This window comes from Oncorhynchus mykiss, chromosome 1 (assembly GCF_013265735.2).
Source record: "Oncorhynchus mykiss isolate Arlee chromosome 1, USDA_OmykA_1.1, whole genome shotgun sequence".
NCBI lineage: Eukaryota > Metazoa > Chordata > Actinopteri > Salmoniformes > Salmonidae > Oncorhynchus > Oncorhynchus mykiss.
Window position 1 is genome coordinate 89634096 of NC_048565.1, and position 20682 is coordinate 89654777.

Genomic DNA, 20682 nt, shown 5'->3' on the forward strand with positions numbered 1-20682 from the left:
AATATTCCACAAAGTCCCCACATTCTTTGGAATTATCAATCGATCAACAAATCAATAAATCAATCAATACACCCATTAATCATAATGGTGTGTTCAGGAGTGAAAAGCCCATTGTCTCTTGGAGAGCTGACTCCTGAAGCTGTAGTTAGTTGTCCCCTATCCAGATGACTCCAGGAGGTCAACTCAACGAGGTAAACTGAACCGTACTCTTGAGACTGTGAAGCACGGGGCCCTCAAGACGTTAATGAAACCAAGGGCCCTTCAGCTATTGTGCCGTGCTTAGTCCTACACACAATGTGCTCTGTGTCTGTCCACCCCCTGTGTATGTGCTCTTATCCATGAATACTGCCCCTCTAGCCTTTACCCCTATACAACCCGCTCTCAACACACACACACGCGCGCACACACACACACGCGCGCGCACACACACACACACACACACACACACACACACACACACACACACACACACACACACACACACACACACACACACACACACACACACACACACACACACACACACACACACACACACACCACCCTCTCTGTGTAGGACACCCCACCTACTCCAACAGTTCTCTTTGACTCCTTATTACACACTGGTCTGTAACTAACTAATTCTTATTACACACTGGTCTGTAACTAACTAATTCTTATTACACACTGGTCTGTAACTAACTAATTCTTATTACATACTGGTCTGTAACAAACTAATTATTATTACACACTGGTCTGTAACTAACTAATTCTTATTACACACTGGTCTGTAACTAACTAATTCTTATTACATACTGGTCTGTAACAAACTAATTCTTATTACACACTGGTCTGTAACTAACTAATTCTTATTACACACTGGTCTGTAACTAACTAATTCTTATTACATACTGGTCTGTAACTAACTAATTCTTATTACATACTGGTCTGTAACAAACTAATTCTTATTACATACTGATCTGTAACTAACTAATTCTTATTACACACTGATCTGTAACAAACTAATTCTTATTACACACTGGTCTGTATAACTAACTAATTCTTATTACACACTGGTCTGTAACAAACTAATTCTTATTACACACTGGTCTGTAACTAACTAATTCTTATTACACACTGGTCTGTAACTAACTAATTCTTATTACATACTGGTCTGTATAACTAACTAATTCTTATTACACACTGGTCTGTAACTAACTAATTCTTATTACTCATGAATGGTCTGCCATTCACATGAATGACATCACTGCACTAAAAGAAAACCTTCCCTTGAAAAAATATTTCACATGTCAATAACCATGTGTATGTTAAAGGCTGAATGTTACAGACCAGTTATTATTATTGGACCATGCTGGTCATTTATGAACATTTGAACATCTTGGCCATGTTCTGTTATAATCTCCACCCGGCACAGCCAGAAGAGGACTGGCCCACCCCACATAGCCTGGTTCCTCTCTAGGTTTATAATCTCCACCCGGCACAGCCAGAAGAGGACTGGCCCACCCCAAATAGCCTGGTTCCTCTCTAGGTTTATAATCTCCACCCGGCACAGCCAGAAGAGGACTGGCCCACCCCTCATAGCCTGGTTCCTCTCTAGGTTTCTTCCTAGGTTTTGGCCTTTCTAGGGAGTTTTTCCTAGCCACCGTGCTTCTACACCTGCATTGCTTGCTGTTTGGGGTTTTGGGCTGGGTTTCTGTACAGCACTTTGAGATATCAGCTGATGTATGAAGGGCTTTATAAATAAATTTGATTTGAAATACATTTGAAATACAAAATACATTTGATTTGATTTGAAACTAGCCTACAGTAGTTTACAGTTATTTGATCACCTGCTGTATACTTTAGGCTGATCCACATTTGTTTCCTCCATTAATTGCATGCAGTTGATCGTTATGGTCGGTTGAGGAGAGAGGCGACCGTGTCAGAAACACTTGTATAATCTTGGCCCTTTCTGCACCTCGTATCAGCTGCACTGCCGTTATTAACTGAAATAAACAACAGCAATTGAAAACCAGACGTATGCGTAGTCAAAAGATGCCTTCATAAAACTGTCCTGTGGTATTATGGGGTATTATGGGGTGTTATGGTGTGTTATGGGGTGTTATGGGGTGTTATGGTGTGTTATGGTGTGTCCTGTGGTATCATGGGGTATTATGGGGTGTTATGGTGTGTTATGGCTACTGGGGTCGCTCATTAAAGCTCCATTGAGACGTGATTTAACCCCAGTGAATCACAGTGTCCCTCATGGCTAAACAATATTGCAGGGGCCTCCCTTCTCTCTTTCCTTTTTCCCTCTCCGTCCCTTTGGCTGGCCTTCGCTGGGCCGGGGGGGTGGGGGGGGGGGAGTCCGGAGCGCTCGGGAACTACGTGCCTGCAGCTCAAACAGCCTGGCTGCAGGGGTAGGACAGGGTAGGAAACCCAGCTGTCATGTCTAATTACAGGCTTGAATACGGAGCAGGGCTGAATAACTAACGCGTCCGTAGTGACGCTAGCTACTAGCTCTGTTCAAGGGGCCAATACTGTACGGACAGACAAACTGGCTTTGGCTTTAGAAATACAGTCGCAGTGGCGGCTCTGCTGTTTCACGACTGTGTGTGTGTGTGTGTGTGTGTGTGTGTGTGGTGTGTGTGTGTGTGTGTGTGTGTGTGTGTGTGTGTGTGTGTGTGTGTGTGTGGTGTGTGTGTGTGTGTGTGTGTGTGTGTGTGTGTGTGTGTGTGTGTGTGTGTGTGTGTGTGTGTGTGTGTGTTCGAGGGAGAGGAGGAGAGGAGGTGGACAGGGTTCTGGGGTTCAGTAAAGCGTGCTATGTTTAGACTAGTTTGAATGCAGTAATGAACAGAGTTTTCCTCTTCAGTCTTCTACGTACTTCTGCATGATTCTTTGATGTGGTTTCTGTCCCATGAGGCACTTGGTCTTTTGGCTTCCGACGTAGTATTAGCGGGAGACGAAGACAGAAGAGGAGTGACGGTTGGTTGTGTTGACAGTGTGTGATGATGATTCTGTTGACTGGCTTTGTGATTCCTGGGACACATTATCAGTCTGCAAATGTCTGTTAACTGAAAATTATAACTACCTTAATGTTAAAAGTACTTTATGCTTAGTACAACATCTCTATTTGAAGTGACAAAAGACTACTGTATATTTATTCTCTGGTCACTATAGACTACAGTGTATTTATTCTCTGGTCACTATAGACTACAGTGTATTTATTCTCTGGTCACTATAGACTACAGTATATTTATTATCTGGTCACTATAGACTACAGTGTATTTATTCTCTGGTCACTATAGACTACAGTATATTTATTCTCTGGTCATTATAGACTACAGTATATTTATTCTCTGGTCACTATAGACTACAGTATATTTATTCTCTGGTCACTATAGACTACAGTATATCTATTCTCTGGTCACTATAGACTACAGTATATTTATTATCTGGTCACTAGGATGTAGACTACAGTATATGTATTCTCTGGTCACTATAGACTACAGTATATGTATTCTCTGGTCACTATATACTACAGTATATTTATTCTCTGGTCACTATAGACTACAGTGTATTTATTCTCTGGTCACTATAGACTACAGTATATTTATTCTCTGGTCATTATAGACTACAGTATATTTATTCTCTGGTCACTATAGACTACAGTATATTTATTCTCTGGTCACTATAGACTACAGTGTATTTATTCTCTGGTCACTATAGACTACAGTATATTTATTCTCTGGTCACTATAGACTACAGTGTATTTATTCTCTGGTCACTATAGACTACAGTATATTTATTCTCTGGTCACTATAGACTACAGTATATTTATTCTCTGGTCACTATAGACTACAGTATATTTATTCTCTGGTCACTATAGACTACAGTATATTTATTCTCTGGTCACTATAGACTACAGTATATTTATTCTCTGGTCACTATAGACTACAGTATATTTATTCTCTGGTCACTATAGACTACAGTATATTTATTCTCTGGTCATTATAGACTACAGTATATTTATTCTCTGGTCATTATAGACTACAGTATATTTATTCTCTGGTCATTATAGACTACAGTATATTTATTCTCTGGTCACTATAGACTACAGTATATTTATTCTCTGGTCACAATAGACTACAGTATATTTATTCTCTGGTCACTATAGACTACAGTATATTTATTCTCTGGTCACTATAGACTACAGTATATTTATTCTCTGGTCACTATAGACTACAGTATATTTATTCTCTGGTCACTATAGACTACAGTATATTTATTCTCTGGTCACTATAGACTACAGTATATTTATTCTCTGGTCACTATGGACTACAGTATATTTATTCTCTGGTCACTATAGACTACAGTATATTTATTCTCTGGTCACTATAGACTACAGTATATTTATTCTCTGGTCACTATAGACTACAGTATATTTATTCTCTGATCACTATGGACTACAGTATATGTATTCTCTGGTCACTAGGATGTAGACTACAGTATATTTATTCTCTGGTCACTATAGACTACAGTATATTTATTCTCTGGTCACTATAGACTACAGTATATTTATTCTCTGATCACTATGGACTACAGTATATTTATTCTCTGGTCACTATAGACTACAGTATATTTATTCTCTGGTCACTATAGACTACAGTATATTTATTCTCTGGTCACTATAGACTACAGTATATTTATTCTCTGGTCATTATAGACTACAGTATATTTATTCTCTGGTCATTATAGACTACAGTATATTTATTCTCTGGTCACTATAGACTACAGTATATTTATTCTCTGGTCACTATAGACTACAGTATATTTATTCTCTGGTCACTAGGATGTAGACTACAGTATATTTATTCTCTGGTCACTATAGACTACAGTATATTTATTCTCTGATCACTATAGACTACAGTATATTTATTCTCTGGTCACTATAGACTACAGTATATTTATTCTCTGGTCACTATAGACTACAGTATATTTATTCTCTGGTCACTATAGACTACAGTATATTTATTCTCTGGTCACTATAGACTACAGTATATTTATTCTCTGGTCACTATAGACTACAGTGTATTTATTCTCTGGTCACTATAGACTACAGTATATTTATTCTCTGGTCATTATAGACTACAGTATATTTATTCTCTGGTCACTATAGACTACAGTATATTTATTCTCTGGTCACTATAGACTACAGTATATTTATTCTCTGGTCACTATAGACTACAGTATATTTATTCTCTGGTCACTATAGACTACAGTATATTTATTCTCTGGTCATTATAGACTACAGTATATTTATTCTCTGGTCACTATAGACTACAGTATATTTATTCTCTGGTCACTATAGACTACTGTATATTTATTCTCTGGTCACTATAGACTACAGTATATTTATTCTCTGATCACTATGGACTACAGTATATTTATTCTCTGGTCACTATAGACTACAGTATATTTATTCTCTGGTCACTATAGACTACAGTATATTTATTCTCTGGTCACTATAGACTACAGTGTATTTATTCTCTGGTCACTATAGACTACAGTATATTTATTCTCTGGTCACTATAGACTACAGTATATTTATTCTCTGGTCACTATAGACTACAGTATATTTATTCTCTGGTCACTATAGACTACAGTATATTTATTCTCTGGTCACTATAGACTACAGTATATTTATTCTCTGGTCACTATAGACTACAGTATATTTATTCTCTGGTCACTATAGACTACAGTATATTTATTCTCTGGTCACTATAGACTACAGTATATTTATTCTCTGGTCACTATAGACTACAGTATATTTATTCTCTGGTCACTATAGACTACAGTATATTTATTCTCTGGTCACTATAGACTACAGTATATTTATTCTCTGGTCACTATAGACTACAGTATATTTATTCTCTGGTCACTATAGACTACAGTATATTTATTCTCTGGTCACTATAGACTACAGTATATTTATTCTCTGGTCACTATAGACTACAGTATATTTATTCTCTGGTCACTATAGACTACAGTATATTTATTCTCTGGTCATTATAGACTACAGTATATGTATTCTCTGGTCACTATAGACTACAGTATATTTATTCTCTGGTCACTATAGACTACAGTATATTTATTCTCTGGTCACTATAGACTACAGTATATTTATTCTCTGGTCACTATAGACTACAGTATATTTATTCTCTGGTCACTAGGATGTAGACTACAGTATATTTATTCTCTGGTCACTATAGACTACAGTATATTTATTCTCTGGTCACTATAGACTACAGTATATTTATTCTCTGGTCACTATAGACTACAGTATATTTATTCTCTGGTCACTATAGACTACAGTATATTTATTCTCTGGTCACTATAGACTACAGTATATTTATTCTCTGGTCACTATAGACTACAGTATATTTATTCTCTGGTCACTAGGATGTAGACTACAGTATATTTATTCTCTGGTCACTATAGACTACAGTATATTTATTCTCTGGTCACTATAGACTACAGTATATTTATTCTCTGGTCACTATAGACTACAGTATATTTATTCTCTGGTCACTATAGACTACAGTATATTTATTCTCTGGTCACTATAGACTACAGTATATTTATTCTCTGGTCACTATAGACTACAGTATATTTATTCTCTGGTCACTATAGACTACAGTATATTTATTCTCTGGTCACTATAGACTACAGTATATTTATTCTCTGGTCACTATAGACTACAGTATATTTATTCTCTGGTCACTATAGACTACAGTATATTTATTCTCTGGTCACTATAGACTACAGTATATTTATTCTCTGGTCACTATAGACTACAGTATATTTATTCTCTGGTCACTATAGACTACAGTATATTTATTCTCTGGTCACTATAGACTACAGTATATTTATTATCTGGTCACTATAGACTACAGTATATTTATTCTCTGGTCACTATAGACTACAGTATATGTATTCTCTGGTCACTAGGATGTAGACTACAGTATATTTATTCTCTGGTCACTATAGACTACAGTATATTTATTCTCTGGTCACTATAGACTACAGTATATTTATTCTCTGGTCACTATGGACTACAGTATATTTATTCTCTGGTCACTATAGACTACAGTATATTTATTCTCTGGTCACTATAGACTACAGTATATTTATTCTCTGGTCACTATAGACTACAGTATATTTATTCTCTGGTCACTATAGACTACAGTATATGTATTCTCTGGTCACTAGGATGTAGACTACAGTATATTTATTCTCTGGTCACTATAGACTACAGTATATTTATTCTCTGGTCACTATAGACTACAGTATATTTATTCTCTGGTCACTATAGACTACAGTATATTTATTCTCTGGTCACTATAGACTACAGTATATTTATTCTCTGGTCACTATAGACTACAGTATATTTATTCTCTGGTCACTATAGACTACAGTATATTTATTCTCTGGTCATTATAGACTACAGTATATTTATTCTCTGGTCACTATAGACTACAGTATATTTATTCTCTGGTCACTAGGATGTAGACTACAGTATATTTATTCTCTGGTCACTATAGACTACAGTGTATTTATTCTCTGGTCACTATAGACTACAGTATATTTATTCTCTGGTCACTATAGACTACAGTATATTTATTCTCTGGTCACTATAGACTACAGTATATTTATTCTCTGGTCACTATAGACTACAGTATATTTATTCTCTGGTCACTATAGACTACAGTATATTTATTCTCTGGTCACTATAGACTACTGTATATTTATTCTCTGGTCACTATAGACTACAGTGTATTTATTCTCTGATCACTATAGACTACAGTATATTTATTCTCTGGTCACTATAGACTACAGTATATTTATTCTCTGGTCACTATAGACTACAGTATATTTATTCTCTGGTCACTATAGACTACAGTATATTTATTCTCTGGTCACTAGGATGTAGACTACAGTATATTTATTCTCTGGTCACTATAGACTACAGTATATTTATTCTCTGGTCACTATAGACTACAGTATATTTATTATCTGGTCACTATAGACTACAGTATATTTATTCTCTGGTCACTATAGACTACAGTATATTTATTCTCTGGTCACTATATCAAATCAAATGTATTTATACAGCCCATCTTACATCAGCTGATATCTCAAAGTGCTGTACAGAAACCCAGCCATGAACCCAAAACAGCAAACAATGCAGGTGGCTAGGAAAAACTCCCTAAAAAGGCCAAAACCTAGGAAGAAATCTAGAGAGGAACCAGGCTATGAGGGGTGGCCAATCCTCTTCTGGCTGTGCCGGGTGGAGATTATAACTGAACATGGCCAAGATGTTCAAATGACCAGCATGGTCAAATAATAATAATCACAGAAGTTGTTGAGGGTGCAACAGGTCAGCACCTCAGGAGTAAATGTCAGTTGGCTTTTCATAGCCGATCATTGAGAGTATCTCTACTGCTCCAGCAGGTCTGGGACAGGTAGCACGTCCGGTGAACAGGTCAGGGTTCCATAGCCGCAGGCAGAACAGTTCAAACTGGAGCAGCAGCACGTCCAGGTGGACTGACGACAGCAAGGAGTCATCATGCCAGGTAGTCCTGAGGCATGGTCCTAGGGCTCAGGTCCTTCGAGAGAGAGAAAGAAAGAAAGAAAGAGAGAAAGAGAGAATTAGAGAGTGCATACTTAAATTCACACAGGACACCAGATAAGACAGGAGAAAAACTCTGACCCTAGCCCCCCGACACACAGACTGACCCTAACCCCCTGACACATAAACAACTGCAGCATAAATACTGGAGGCTGAGACAGGAGGGGTCAGGAGACACTGTGGCCCCATCCGATTATACCCCTCTTGACAGGGCTAAACAGGCAGGATATTACCCCATCCACTTTGCCGAAGCACAGCCCCCACACCACTAGAGGCATATCTTCAACCACCAACTTACCATCCTGAGACAAGGCCGAGTATAGCCCACAAAGATGCGGCACAACCCAAGGGGGGAGCGCCAACCCAGACAGGAAGACCACGTCAGTGACTCAACCCACTCAAGTGACGCACCCCTCCTAGGAACAGCATGAAAGAGCACCAGTAAGCCAGTGACTCAGCCCCTGTAATAGGGTTAGAGGCAGAGCGTCCCAGTGGAGAGAGGGGAACCGGCCAGGCAGAGACAGCAAGGGTGGTTCGTTGCTCCAGTGCCTTTCCATTCACCTTCACACTCCTGGGCCAGACTACACTCAATCATAGGACCTACTGAAGAGATGAGTCTTAAATAAAGACTTAAAGGTTGAGACCGAGTCTGTGTCTCTCACATGGGTAGGCAGACCATTCCATAAAAATGGAGCTCTATAGGAGAAAGCCCTGCCTCCAGCTGTTTGCTTAGAAATTCTAGGGACAATTAGGAGGCCTGCGTCTTGTGACCGTAGCGTACGTGTAGGTATGTACGGCAGGACCAAATCAGAAAGATAGGTAGGAGCAAGCTCATGTAATGCTTTGTAGGTTAGCAGTAAAACCTTGAAATCAGCCCTTGCCTTAACAGGAAGCCAGTGTAGGGAGGCTAGCACTGGAGAAAGAGTGAACAAATTTATTGGGTTCTAGTCAGGATTCTAGCAGCTGTATTTAGCACTAACTGAAGTTTATTTAGTGCTTTATCCGGGTAGCCGGAAAGTAGAGCATTGCAGTAGTCTAACCTAGAAGTGACAAAATAATTGATTAATTTTTCTGCATCATTTTTGGACAGAAAGTTTCTGATTTTTGCAATGTTACATAGATGGAAAAAAACGTCCTTGAAACAGTCTTGATATGTTCGTCAAAAGAGAGATCAGAGTCCAGAGTAATGCCGAGGTCCTTCACAGTTTTATTTGAGACGACTGTACACCCATCAAGATTAATTGTCAGATTCAACAGAAGATCTCTTTGTTTCTTGGGACCTAGAACAAGCATCTCTGTTTAGTCCGAGTTTAAAAGTAGAAAGTTTGCAGCCATTCACTTCCTTTTGTCTGAAACGCAGGCTTCCAGCGAGGGCCATTTTGGGGCTTCACCGTGTTTCATCGAAATGTACAGCTGTGTGTCATCCGCATAGCAGTGAAAGTTAACAATGTTTTCGAATGCCATCCCCAAGAGGTAAAATATATAGTTAAAACAACCGTGGTCCTAAAACGGAACCTTGAGGAACACCGAAATGTACAGTTGATTTGTCAGAGGACAAACCATCCACAGAGACAAATGGGTTTCTTTCTGACAGATAAGATCTAAACCAGGCCAGAACTTGTCCGCGTAGACCAATTTGGGTTTCCAATCTCTCCAAAAGAATGTGGTGATCGATGGTATCAAAAGCAGCACTAAGGTCTAGGAGCACGAGGACAGATGCAGAGCCTCGGTCTGATGCCATTAAAAGGTAATTTACCACCTTCAAAAGTGCAGTCTCAGTGCTATGATGAAGTCTAAAACCAGACTGAAGCGTTTCGTATACATTGTTTGTCTTCAGGAAGGCAGTGAGTTGCTGCGCAACATCTTTTTCTAAAATTTTCAAGAGGAATGGGAGATTCGATATAGGCCGATAGTTTTTTATATTTTCTGGGTCAAGGTTTGGCTTTTTCAAGAGAGACTTTATTACGGCCACTTTTAGTGAGCTTGGTACACATCCGGTGGATAGAGAGACGTTTATTATGTTCAACATAGGAGGGCCAAGCACAGGAAGCAGCTCTTTCAGTAGTTTAGTTGGAATAGGGTCCAGTATGCAGCTTGAAGGTTTAGAGGCCATGATTATTTTCATCATTGTGTCAAGACATACAGTACTAAAACACTTGAGTGTCTCCCTTGATCCTAGGTCCTGGCAGAGTTGTGCAGACTCAGGACAACTGAGCTTTGGAGGAATCCGCAGATTTAAAAAGGAGTCCGTAATTTGCTTTCTAATGATCATGATCTTTTCCTCAAAGAAGTTCATGAATTTATTACTGCTGAGGTGAAAGGCATCCTCTCTTGGGGAATGCTGCTTTTTAGTTAACTTTGTGACAGTATCACAAATAAATGTTGGATTGTTCTTATTTTCCTCAATTAAGTTGGAAAAATAGGATGATTGAGCAGCAGTAAGGGCTCTTCGATACTGCACGGTACTGTCTTTCCAAGCTAGTCGGAAGACTTCCAGTTTGGTGTGGCACCATTTCCGTTCCAATTTTCTGGAAGCTTGCTTCAGAGCTCGGGTATTTTCTGTATACCAGGGAGCTAGTTTCTTATGACAAATGTTTTTAGTTTTTAGGGGTGCGACTGCATCTAGGGTATTGCGCAAGGTTAAACTGAGTTCCTCAGTTAGGTGGTTAACTCATTTTTGTCCTCTGACGTCCTTGGGTAGGCAGAGGGAGTCTGGAAGGGCATCTAGGAATCTTTCGGTTGTCTGAGAAATTATATCACGACTTTTAATGCTCCTTGGTTGGGGTCTGAGCAGATTATTTGTTACGATTGCACACGTAATAAAATGGTGGTCCGATAGTCCAGGATTATGAGGAAAAACATTAAGATCCACAATATTTATTCCTTGGGACAAAACTAGGTCCAGAGTATGACTGTGGCAGTGAGTAGAACCGGAGACATGTTGGACAAAACCCATGATGATGGCTCTGAAAGTCTTTTGGAGTGGGTCTGTGGATTTTTCCATGTGAATATTAAAGCCACCAAAATGTAGAATATTATCTGCTATGACTACAAGGTCCGATAGGAATTCAGGGAACTCAGTGAGGAACGCTGTATATGGCCCAGGAGGCCTGTAAACAGTAGCTATAAAAAGTGATTGAGTTGGTTGCATAGATTTCATGACTAGAAGCTCAAAAGACAAAGACGTAGGTTTTTTTGTTGTAAATTGAAATCGTAAATGTTTATTTATTCTCTGGTCACTATAGACTACAGTATATTTATTCTCTGGTCACTATAGACTACAGTATATTTATTCTCTGGTCACTATAGACTACAGTATATTTATTATCTGGTCACTATAGACTACAGTATATTTATTATCTGGTCACTATAGACTACAGTATATTTATTCTCTGGTCACTATAGACTACAGTATATTTATTCTCTGGTCACTATAGACTACAGTATATTTATTCTCTGGTCACTATAGACTACAGTATATTTATTCTCTGGTCACTATAGACTACAGTATATTTATTCTCTGGTCATTATAGACTACAGTATATTTATTCTCTGGTCACTATAGACTACAGTATATTTATTCTCTGGTCACTAGGATGTAGACTACAGTATATTTATTCTCTGGTCACTATAGACTACAGTATATTTATTCTCTGGTCACTATAGACTACAGTGTATTTATTCTCTGGTCACTATAGACTACAGTATATTTATTCTCTGGTCACTATAGACTACAGTATATTTATTCTCTGGTCATTATAGACTACAATATATTTATTCTCTGGTCACTATAGACTACAGTATATTTATTCTCTGGTCACTATAGACTACAGTATATTTATTCTCTGGTCACTATAGACTACAGTATATTTATTCTCTGGTCACTATAGACTACAGTGTATTTATTCTCTGGTCACTATAGACTACAATATATTTATTCTCTGGTCACTATAGACTACAGTATATTTATTCTCTGGTCACTATAGACTACAGTATATTTATTCTCTGGTCACTATAGACTACAGTATATTTATTCTCTGGTCACTATAGACTACAGTGTATTTATTCTCTGGTCACTATAGACTACAGTATATTTATTCTCTGGTCACTATAGACTACAGTGTATTTATTCTCTGGTCACTATAGACTACAGTATATTTATTCTCTGGTCACTATAGACTACAGTATATTTATTCTCTGGTCACTATAGACTACAGTGTATTTATTCTCTGGTCACTATAGACTACAGTGTATTTATTCTCTGGTCACTATAGACTACAGTATATTTATTCTCTGGTCACTATAGACTACAGTATATTTATTCTCTGGTCACTATAGACTACAGTGTATTTATTCTCTGGTCACTATAGACTACAGTATATTTATTCTCTGGTCACTATAGACTACAGTATATTTATTCTCTGGTCACTATAGACTACAGTATATTTATTCTCTGGTCACTATAGACTACAGTATATTTATTCTCTGGTCACTATAGACTACAGTATATTTATTCTCTGGTCACTATAGACTACAGTATATTTATTCTCTGGTCACTATAGACTACAGTATATTTATTCTCTGGTCACTATAGACTACAGTATATGTATTCTCTGGTCACTATAGACTACAGTATATTTATTCTCTGGTCACTATAGACTACAGTATATTTATTCTCTGGTCACTATAGACTACAGTATATTTATTCTCTGGTCACTAGGGTGTAGACTACAGTATATTTATTCTCTGGTCACTATAGACTACAGTATATTTATTCTCTGGTCACTATAGACTACAGTATATTTATTCTCTGGTCACTATAGACTACAGTATATTTATTCTCTGGTCACTATAGACTACAGTATATTTATTCTCTGGTCACTATAGACTACAGTATATTTATTCTCTGGTCACTATAGACTACAGTATATTTATTCTCTGGTCACTATAGACTACAGTGTATTTATTCTCTGGTCACAATAGACTACAGTATATGTATTCTCTGGTCACTATAGACTACAGTATATTTATTCTCTGGTCACTATAGACTACAGTATATTTATTCTCTGGTCACTAGGGTGTAGACTACAGTATATTTATTCTATGGTCACTAGGGTGTAGACTACAGTATATTTATTCTCTGGTCACTAGGGTGTAGACTACAGTATATTTATTCTCTGGTCACTATAGACTACAGTGTATTTATTCTCTGGTCACTATAGACTACAGTATATTTATTCTCTGGTCACTATGGACTACAGTATATTTATTCTCTGGTCACTATAGACTACAGTATATTTATTCTCTGGTCCCTATAGACTACAGTATATTTATTCTCTGGTCACTATAGACTACAGTATATGTATTCTCTGGTCACTATAGACTACAGTATATTTATTCTCTGGTCACTATAGACTACAGTATATTTATTCTCTGGTCACTATAGACTACAGTATATTTATTCTCTGGTCACTATAGACTACAGTGTATTTATTCTCTGGTCACTATAGACTACAGTATATTTATTCTCTGGTCACTATAGACTACAGTATATTTATTCTCTGGTCACTATAGACTACAGTATATTTATTCTCTGGTCACTATAGACTACAGTATATTTATTCTCTGGTCACTATAGACTACAGTATATTTATTCTCTGGTCACTAGGGTGTAGACTACAGTATATTTATTCTATGGTCACTAGGGTGTAGACTACTGTATATTTATTCTCTGGTCACTAGGGTGTAGACTACAGTATATTTATTCTCTGGTCACTATAGACTACAGTATATTTATTCTCTGGTCACAATAGACTACTGTATATTTATTCTCTGGTCACTATAGACTACAGTATATTTATTATCTGGTCACTATAGACTACAGTATATTTATTCTCTGGTCACTATAGACTACAGTATATTTATTCTCTGGTCACTATAGACTACAGTATATTTATTCTCTGGTCACTATAGACTACAGTGTATTTATTCTCTGGTCACTATAGACTACAGTGTATTTATTCTCTGGTCACTATAGACTACTGTATATTTATTCTCTGGTCACTATAGACTACAGTATATTTATTCTCTGGTCACTATAGACTACAGTATATTTATTCTCTGGTCACTATAGACTACAGTATATGTATTCTCTGGTCACTATAGACTACAGTATATTTATTCTCTGGTCACTATAGACTACAGTATATTTATTCTCTGGTCACTAGGGTGTAGACTACAGTATATTTATTCTCTGGTCACTATAGACTACAGTATATTTATTCTCTGGTCACTATAGACTACAGTATATTTATTCTCTGGTCACTATAGACTACAGTATATGTATTCTCTGGTCACTATAGACTACAGTATATTTATTCTCTGGTCACTATAGACTACAGTATATTTATTCTCTGGTCACTATAGACTACAGTATATTTATTCTCTGGTCACTATAGACTACAGTATATTTATTCTCTGGTCACTATATACTACAGTATATTTATTCTCTGGTCACTATAGACTACAGTATATTTATTCTCTGGTCACTATAGACTACAGTATATTTATTCTCTGGTCACTATATACTACAGTATATTTATTCTCTGGTCACTATAGACTACAGTATATTTATTCTCTGGTCACTATAGACTACAGTATATTTATTCTCTGGTCACTATATACTACAGTATATTTATTCTCTGGTCACTATAGACTACAGTATATTTATTCTCTGGTCACTATATACTACAGTATATTTATTCTCTGGTCACTATAGACTACAGTATATTTATTCTCTGGTCACTATAGACTACAGTATATTTATTCTCTGGTCACTAGGGTGTAGACTACAGTATATTTATTCTCTGGTCACTATAGACTACAGTATATTTATTCTCTGGTCACTGTAGACTACAGTATATTTATTATCTGGTCACTATAGACTACAGTATATTTATTCTCTGGTCACTATAGACTACAGTATATTTATTCTCTGGTCACTATAGACTACAGTGTATTTATTATCTGGTCACTATAGACTACAGTATATTTATTCTCTGGTCACTATAGACTACAGTATATTTATTATCTGGTCACTATAGACTACAGTATATTTATTCTCTGGTCACTATAGACTACAGTATATTTATTCTCTGGTCACTATAGACTACAGTATATTTATTCTCTGGTCACTATAGACTACAGTATATTTATTCTCTGGTCACTATAGACTACAGTATATTTATTCTCTGGTCACTATAGACTACAGTATATTTATTCTCTGGTCACTATAGACTACAGTATATTTATTCTCTGGTCACTGTAGACTACAGTATATTTATTCTCTGGTCACTATAGACTACAGTATATTTATTCTCTGGTCACTATAGACTACAGTATATTTATTATCTGGTCACTATATACTACTGTATATTTATTCTCTGGTCACTAGGTTGTAGACTACAGTATATTTATTCTCTGGTCATTAGGATGTAGGCCAGGTAGTGGTTAGATCGTTGGACTAGTAACCAAAAGGTTACAAGTTCGAATCCCCGAGCTGACAAGGTACAAATCTGTCGTTCTGAACAGGCAGTTAACCCACTGTTCCTAGGCCGTCATTGAAAATAAGAATTTGTTCTTAACTGGCTGGCCTAGTTAAATAAAGGTAAAATAAAAAATTATACCTGCGCTGTAAAACCAAGTGTTTAGGATCTGAACAGCTTTCTGTAACACTTTGAAACACATCAAGGCACTTTGAATTTCAGTGAAAACGTGTCACAGTGTTTAGATTGTAAAGACCAGTGCATATGCTTATTTGCTCTACTACTTGTTAAACACATGAACAAGTTTATTCAGTACAAGTCATTAGGTTTTGTACACTAAACACTGGGGGGTGTTGTTTTAACACTGTAGGGTGTAATGCCATATTTGCATATTTCCCAGCATGCTTTTCAAATGAATGTGAGAGATAACCACCAATCACTGTGTTTGTTAGTGACAGAGATATGATTGTTACCTTCAATAACTTCTACTACCGAAGCCTGCACCAGATGACTGACTAAGCGAATGTGTTTCAATTAAAAATTAACCCTTAATGACCTCATATTATATATGTCATACGGTCATTTAGTTATGGCCTAGTTATCCTCGACATTGTGGTTTGAAAATCCTGGCTCACGGGCCACATCAGACCTGCAAGTCACAATATGCTGGTTTGTGAAGTGATTAGTTGTTCCTATCAGAATATAGCCAGAGGGTGGAAAGCCAAGAATTAGAATATTTCAGTCAGAATGGTTGCTATGGTGAAGGACTTAACAAACAAGACGACCTAAACCAGGGCTACCCCAACTGGTGATTTCACTATTTATTTTGTTTTTTGGAAATCTGTTCCAAAGGATTCCTATTCATAATTAACATATACTTGTATATGTGATCATGTACACACAAGGTTTGAAATTATTACATTTTAGTCAAATATTAAGTTTGTTTGGGCTTCTTGCAGTCAATTTAAAGTCTACAAATTACTTGTAATTATGTTCCGGACCCCTGACCAGCCGCTCAAAAAAAAATTGGGCCGTCAGCTGAATCAATCCGAAGACGCCCTGACCTAAACCATCTAAACTGGAACAACCATCTCAGTAACGGGTGGAATAAATCCAACCCCTTACCGATTGGCTTAGTTTAGAACAATTTGAGTTATCTTAATATAATTTATTCAATCAATGTGCATGAGGAAAAACAGATATTAAAGCAAACTGTTCTAAAGATCAACAAAGCATGCTGGGAAATATGATAATGAGTGTGTGTCCCCCCCCCCTGCTGAGAGAGAAACTCTGAGAGAGTTAGTGAAGATGAACTCAACACGGTTGAGTAACAACAACACCACGTGATTGAAAATATGTCTTGACTGTTCAGTTGTTCTGAAATGTAGGTAAACGTAACCGACATTCATTCCTAACACTGATCTGAATTAAAGACATGGAAAGTCACATCAATTTCTAATGACTAAATGCACTCTGAACAGGACAATGGAAAATGATTTAAAATCTGAACACCTAGGAGATAGGTGTTTGCCTGGTTGGAAACTGACTGGAGAAAGCTGACTATCATGTTTAATATTGCGTTCTTAACACTTGTGTTTAAGATGGGAACCCTTAATGGCTAATCTAAACATCTAATGTTTCAGTTTCATGCACAGACATTTAGGTTATAAACGTGTCACGTTTCATGGTTTTACAGTGATTTACAATTACTCTTTTCTGTTCAAGGGAGATCGTGTGATTAGAAATGTGCACCCCAAATGGCAGCCTATTCCCTACATAGTTCACTACTTTTGACCAGAGCCCTATGGACCCTATATGCCCAATGGGCCCTGGTAAAAAGTAGTTCATTATGTATGGAATAGGCTGCCATTTGGAACACAACCATGGTCCCGTTTCTAACCTCCATAAAGGTGTGGTTTAGTCCTGTTTCTAACCTCCATAAAGGAGTGGTTTAGTCCTGTTTCTAACCCCTAAGAGGTATGGTTTGGTCCTGTTTCTAAGGGGTGGTTTAGTCCTGTTTCTAACCCCTAAGAGGTATGGTTTAGTCCTGTTTCTAACCCCTAAGAGGTATGGTTTGGTCCTGTTTCTAAGGGGTGGTTTGGTCCTGTTTCTAACCTCTAAGAGGTATGGTTTAGTCCTGTTTCTAACCCCTAAGAGGTATGGTTTGGTCCTGTTTCTAAGGGGTGGTTTAGTCCTGTTTCTAACCTCTAAGAGGTATGGTTTAGTCCTGTTTCTAACCCCTAAGAGGTATGGTTTGGTCCTGTTTCTAAGGGGTGGTTTAGTCCTGTTTCTAACCTCTAAGAGGTATGGTTTGGTCCTGTTTTTAAGGGGTGGTTTAGTCCTGTTTCTAACCTCTAAGAGGTATGGTTTAGTCCTGTTTCTAACCCCTAAGAGGTATGGTTTGGTCCTGTTTCTAAGGGGTGGTTTAGTCCTGTTTCTAACCTCTAAGAGGTATGGTTTGGTCCTGTTTCTAAGGGGTGGTTTGGTCCTGTTTCTAACCTCTAAGAGGTATGGTTTAGTCCTGTTTCTAACCCCTAAGAGGTATGGTTTGGTCCTGTTTCTAAGGGGTGGTTTAGTCCTGTTTCTAACCCCTAAGAGGTATGGTTTAGTCCTGTTTCTAACCCCTAAGAGGTATGGTTTGGTCCTGTTTCTAAGGGGTGGTTTGGTCCTGTTTCTAACCTCTAAGAGGTATGGTTTAGTCCTGTTTCTAACCCCTAAGAGGTATGGTTTGGTCCTGTTTCTAAGGGGTGGTTTAGTCCTGTTTCTAACCTCTAAGAGGTATGGTTTGGTCCTGTTTCTAAGGGGTGGTTTAGTCCTGTTTCTAAGGGGTGGTGTGGTCCTGTTTCTAACCTCTAAGAGGTATGGTTTGGTCCTGTTTCTAAGGGGTGGTTTGGTCCTGTTTCTAACCTCTAAGAGGTATGGTTTGGTCCTGTTTCTAAGGGGTGGTTTTGTCCTGTTTCTAACCTCTAAGAGGGGTGGTTTGGTCCTGTTTCTAAGGGGTGGTTTGGTCCTGTTTCTAAGGGGTGGTTTATTCCTGTTTCTAACCTCTAAGAGGTATGGTTTGGTCCTGTTTCTAAGGGGTGGTTTAGTATTTTGTCTTGGAGGACCATCTATTGATTGTGTTTGTTCTCTCTCTCTCTCTCTCTCTCTCTCCAGGTCGAGACATGGCCAACACAACCCTACCGGGTTATCCCCCTCACGTTCCCCCCACCGGCCAAGGCAGCTACCCCACCTCAACACTGGCCGGAATGGTTCCTGGTGAGTCTACTTTTTTTGTAGATATTACATTTTAGTTTAATATGTTATTTTCATTTCAAGATTGTATTAACTGTTTCTCAAATAAAGCAATGACCTGTAGAGTGGACATACAGCACACATGGTTACATGTAGGCTATCAAGAAACTAGTCCTGCTGGATAACTGAGAGACAGACAGAGACATGGTTAAAGGACGGAGACAGAGAGAGACATGGTTAAAAGACATGTCCTCTCGGTTCCACTCCAGTATCTTAACTCATTATCTCTCTGTGGTGTATACAGTGCATGAGGCATTCCCAGGAGCCGTCGATAAACAGCTAGCGATCTCCTCTCCTCCGTCTCCCTCCCAGTCATCCACTCGGCCTCCTCAGTGGTCAGAGCACCTCCCTTTCCTCCTCTACTTAACCTGCAGTTCAGGTTCACAACAAACAGTGAAGGGTCACAACACAGAGGCATGGGAGGCCAGTCAATATTTAAATCACTATCTCTCTAAGGAGGGTCAGGCTGTGCCAGGGCTAGTGTTTCACTGCCAGAACGAACACACCAACCAGACACTGGGGCGAGACGGGATGGGACAGGATGCATTCTGGTTACAGCACTGATTCACTGGTTGTTTCCTGGTATCCCCCCTCCCTGTGCACCTATACCCCAACCCAGCACAGGCAGCACAGCACCGCCATTTGTCTTTGAGCTGATCAACCCATGCGGAAAGGAAATCCAATCGAGTGCACAGCTGTGTTAGAAAATCATTAACCGATTACAGCATGCTCAAATGGCTTCAGGATTCAGACCCGCTCCCCCCACCCGCTCTCCCGCGTCCATCCGTGCGATCACTGTTTTGTCCACTGGATGTAATGCACACTGGTGATTTTAATTTCAGTTTCAGCATAGAGTATCAACAACACACACAGAACCTTCACAAAGTATTCACACTCCTTGACTTTTTCCACATTTTGAGGTGTTTCACAGCCTGAATTTAAAATGGATTCAGTGTCACTGATACACACAGTACCTCATAATGTCAAAGGCCAATTATCTATAAATGTTTACAAATTAATTAAAAATGAAAAGCTGAAATGTTGCGAGTCAATAAGTATTCAACCCCTTTGTTATGGAGATCCTAAATAAGTTCAGGAGTAAAAATGAGCTTAACGAGTCCCATAATAAATTGCATGGACTCTGTATCCAATAGTGGTGTTTAACATTATTTT

General features: G+C 38.0%; 1 protein-coding gene across 7 annotated transcripts in view; it reads left to right on the forward strand.

Annotated features, from left to right (window-relative positions):
• LOC110514249 (paired box protein Pax-2a-like) overlaps positions 1–20682 on the forward strand; it is a 74775-nt gene that overhangs the window by 45731 nt on the left and 8362 nt on the right. For all 7 annotated transcript variants that reach the window (XR_005053281.1, XM_036988284.1, XM_036988262.1 and 4 more), the window contains one exon: positions 19372–19473. Coding sequence is in view for 6 of the 7 variants with exons in the window: in XM_036988284.1 (XP_036844179.1) it covers positions 19372–19473 (102 nt within the window). In the remaining variant the exon portion in view is untranslated. The remainder of the gene's footprint in view (positions 1–19371; positions 19474–20682) is intronic.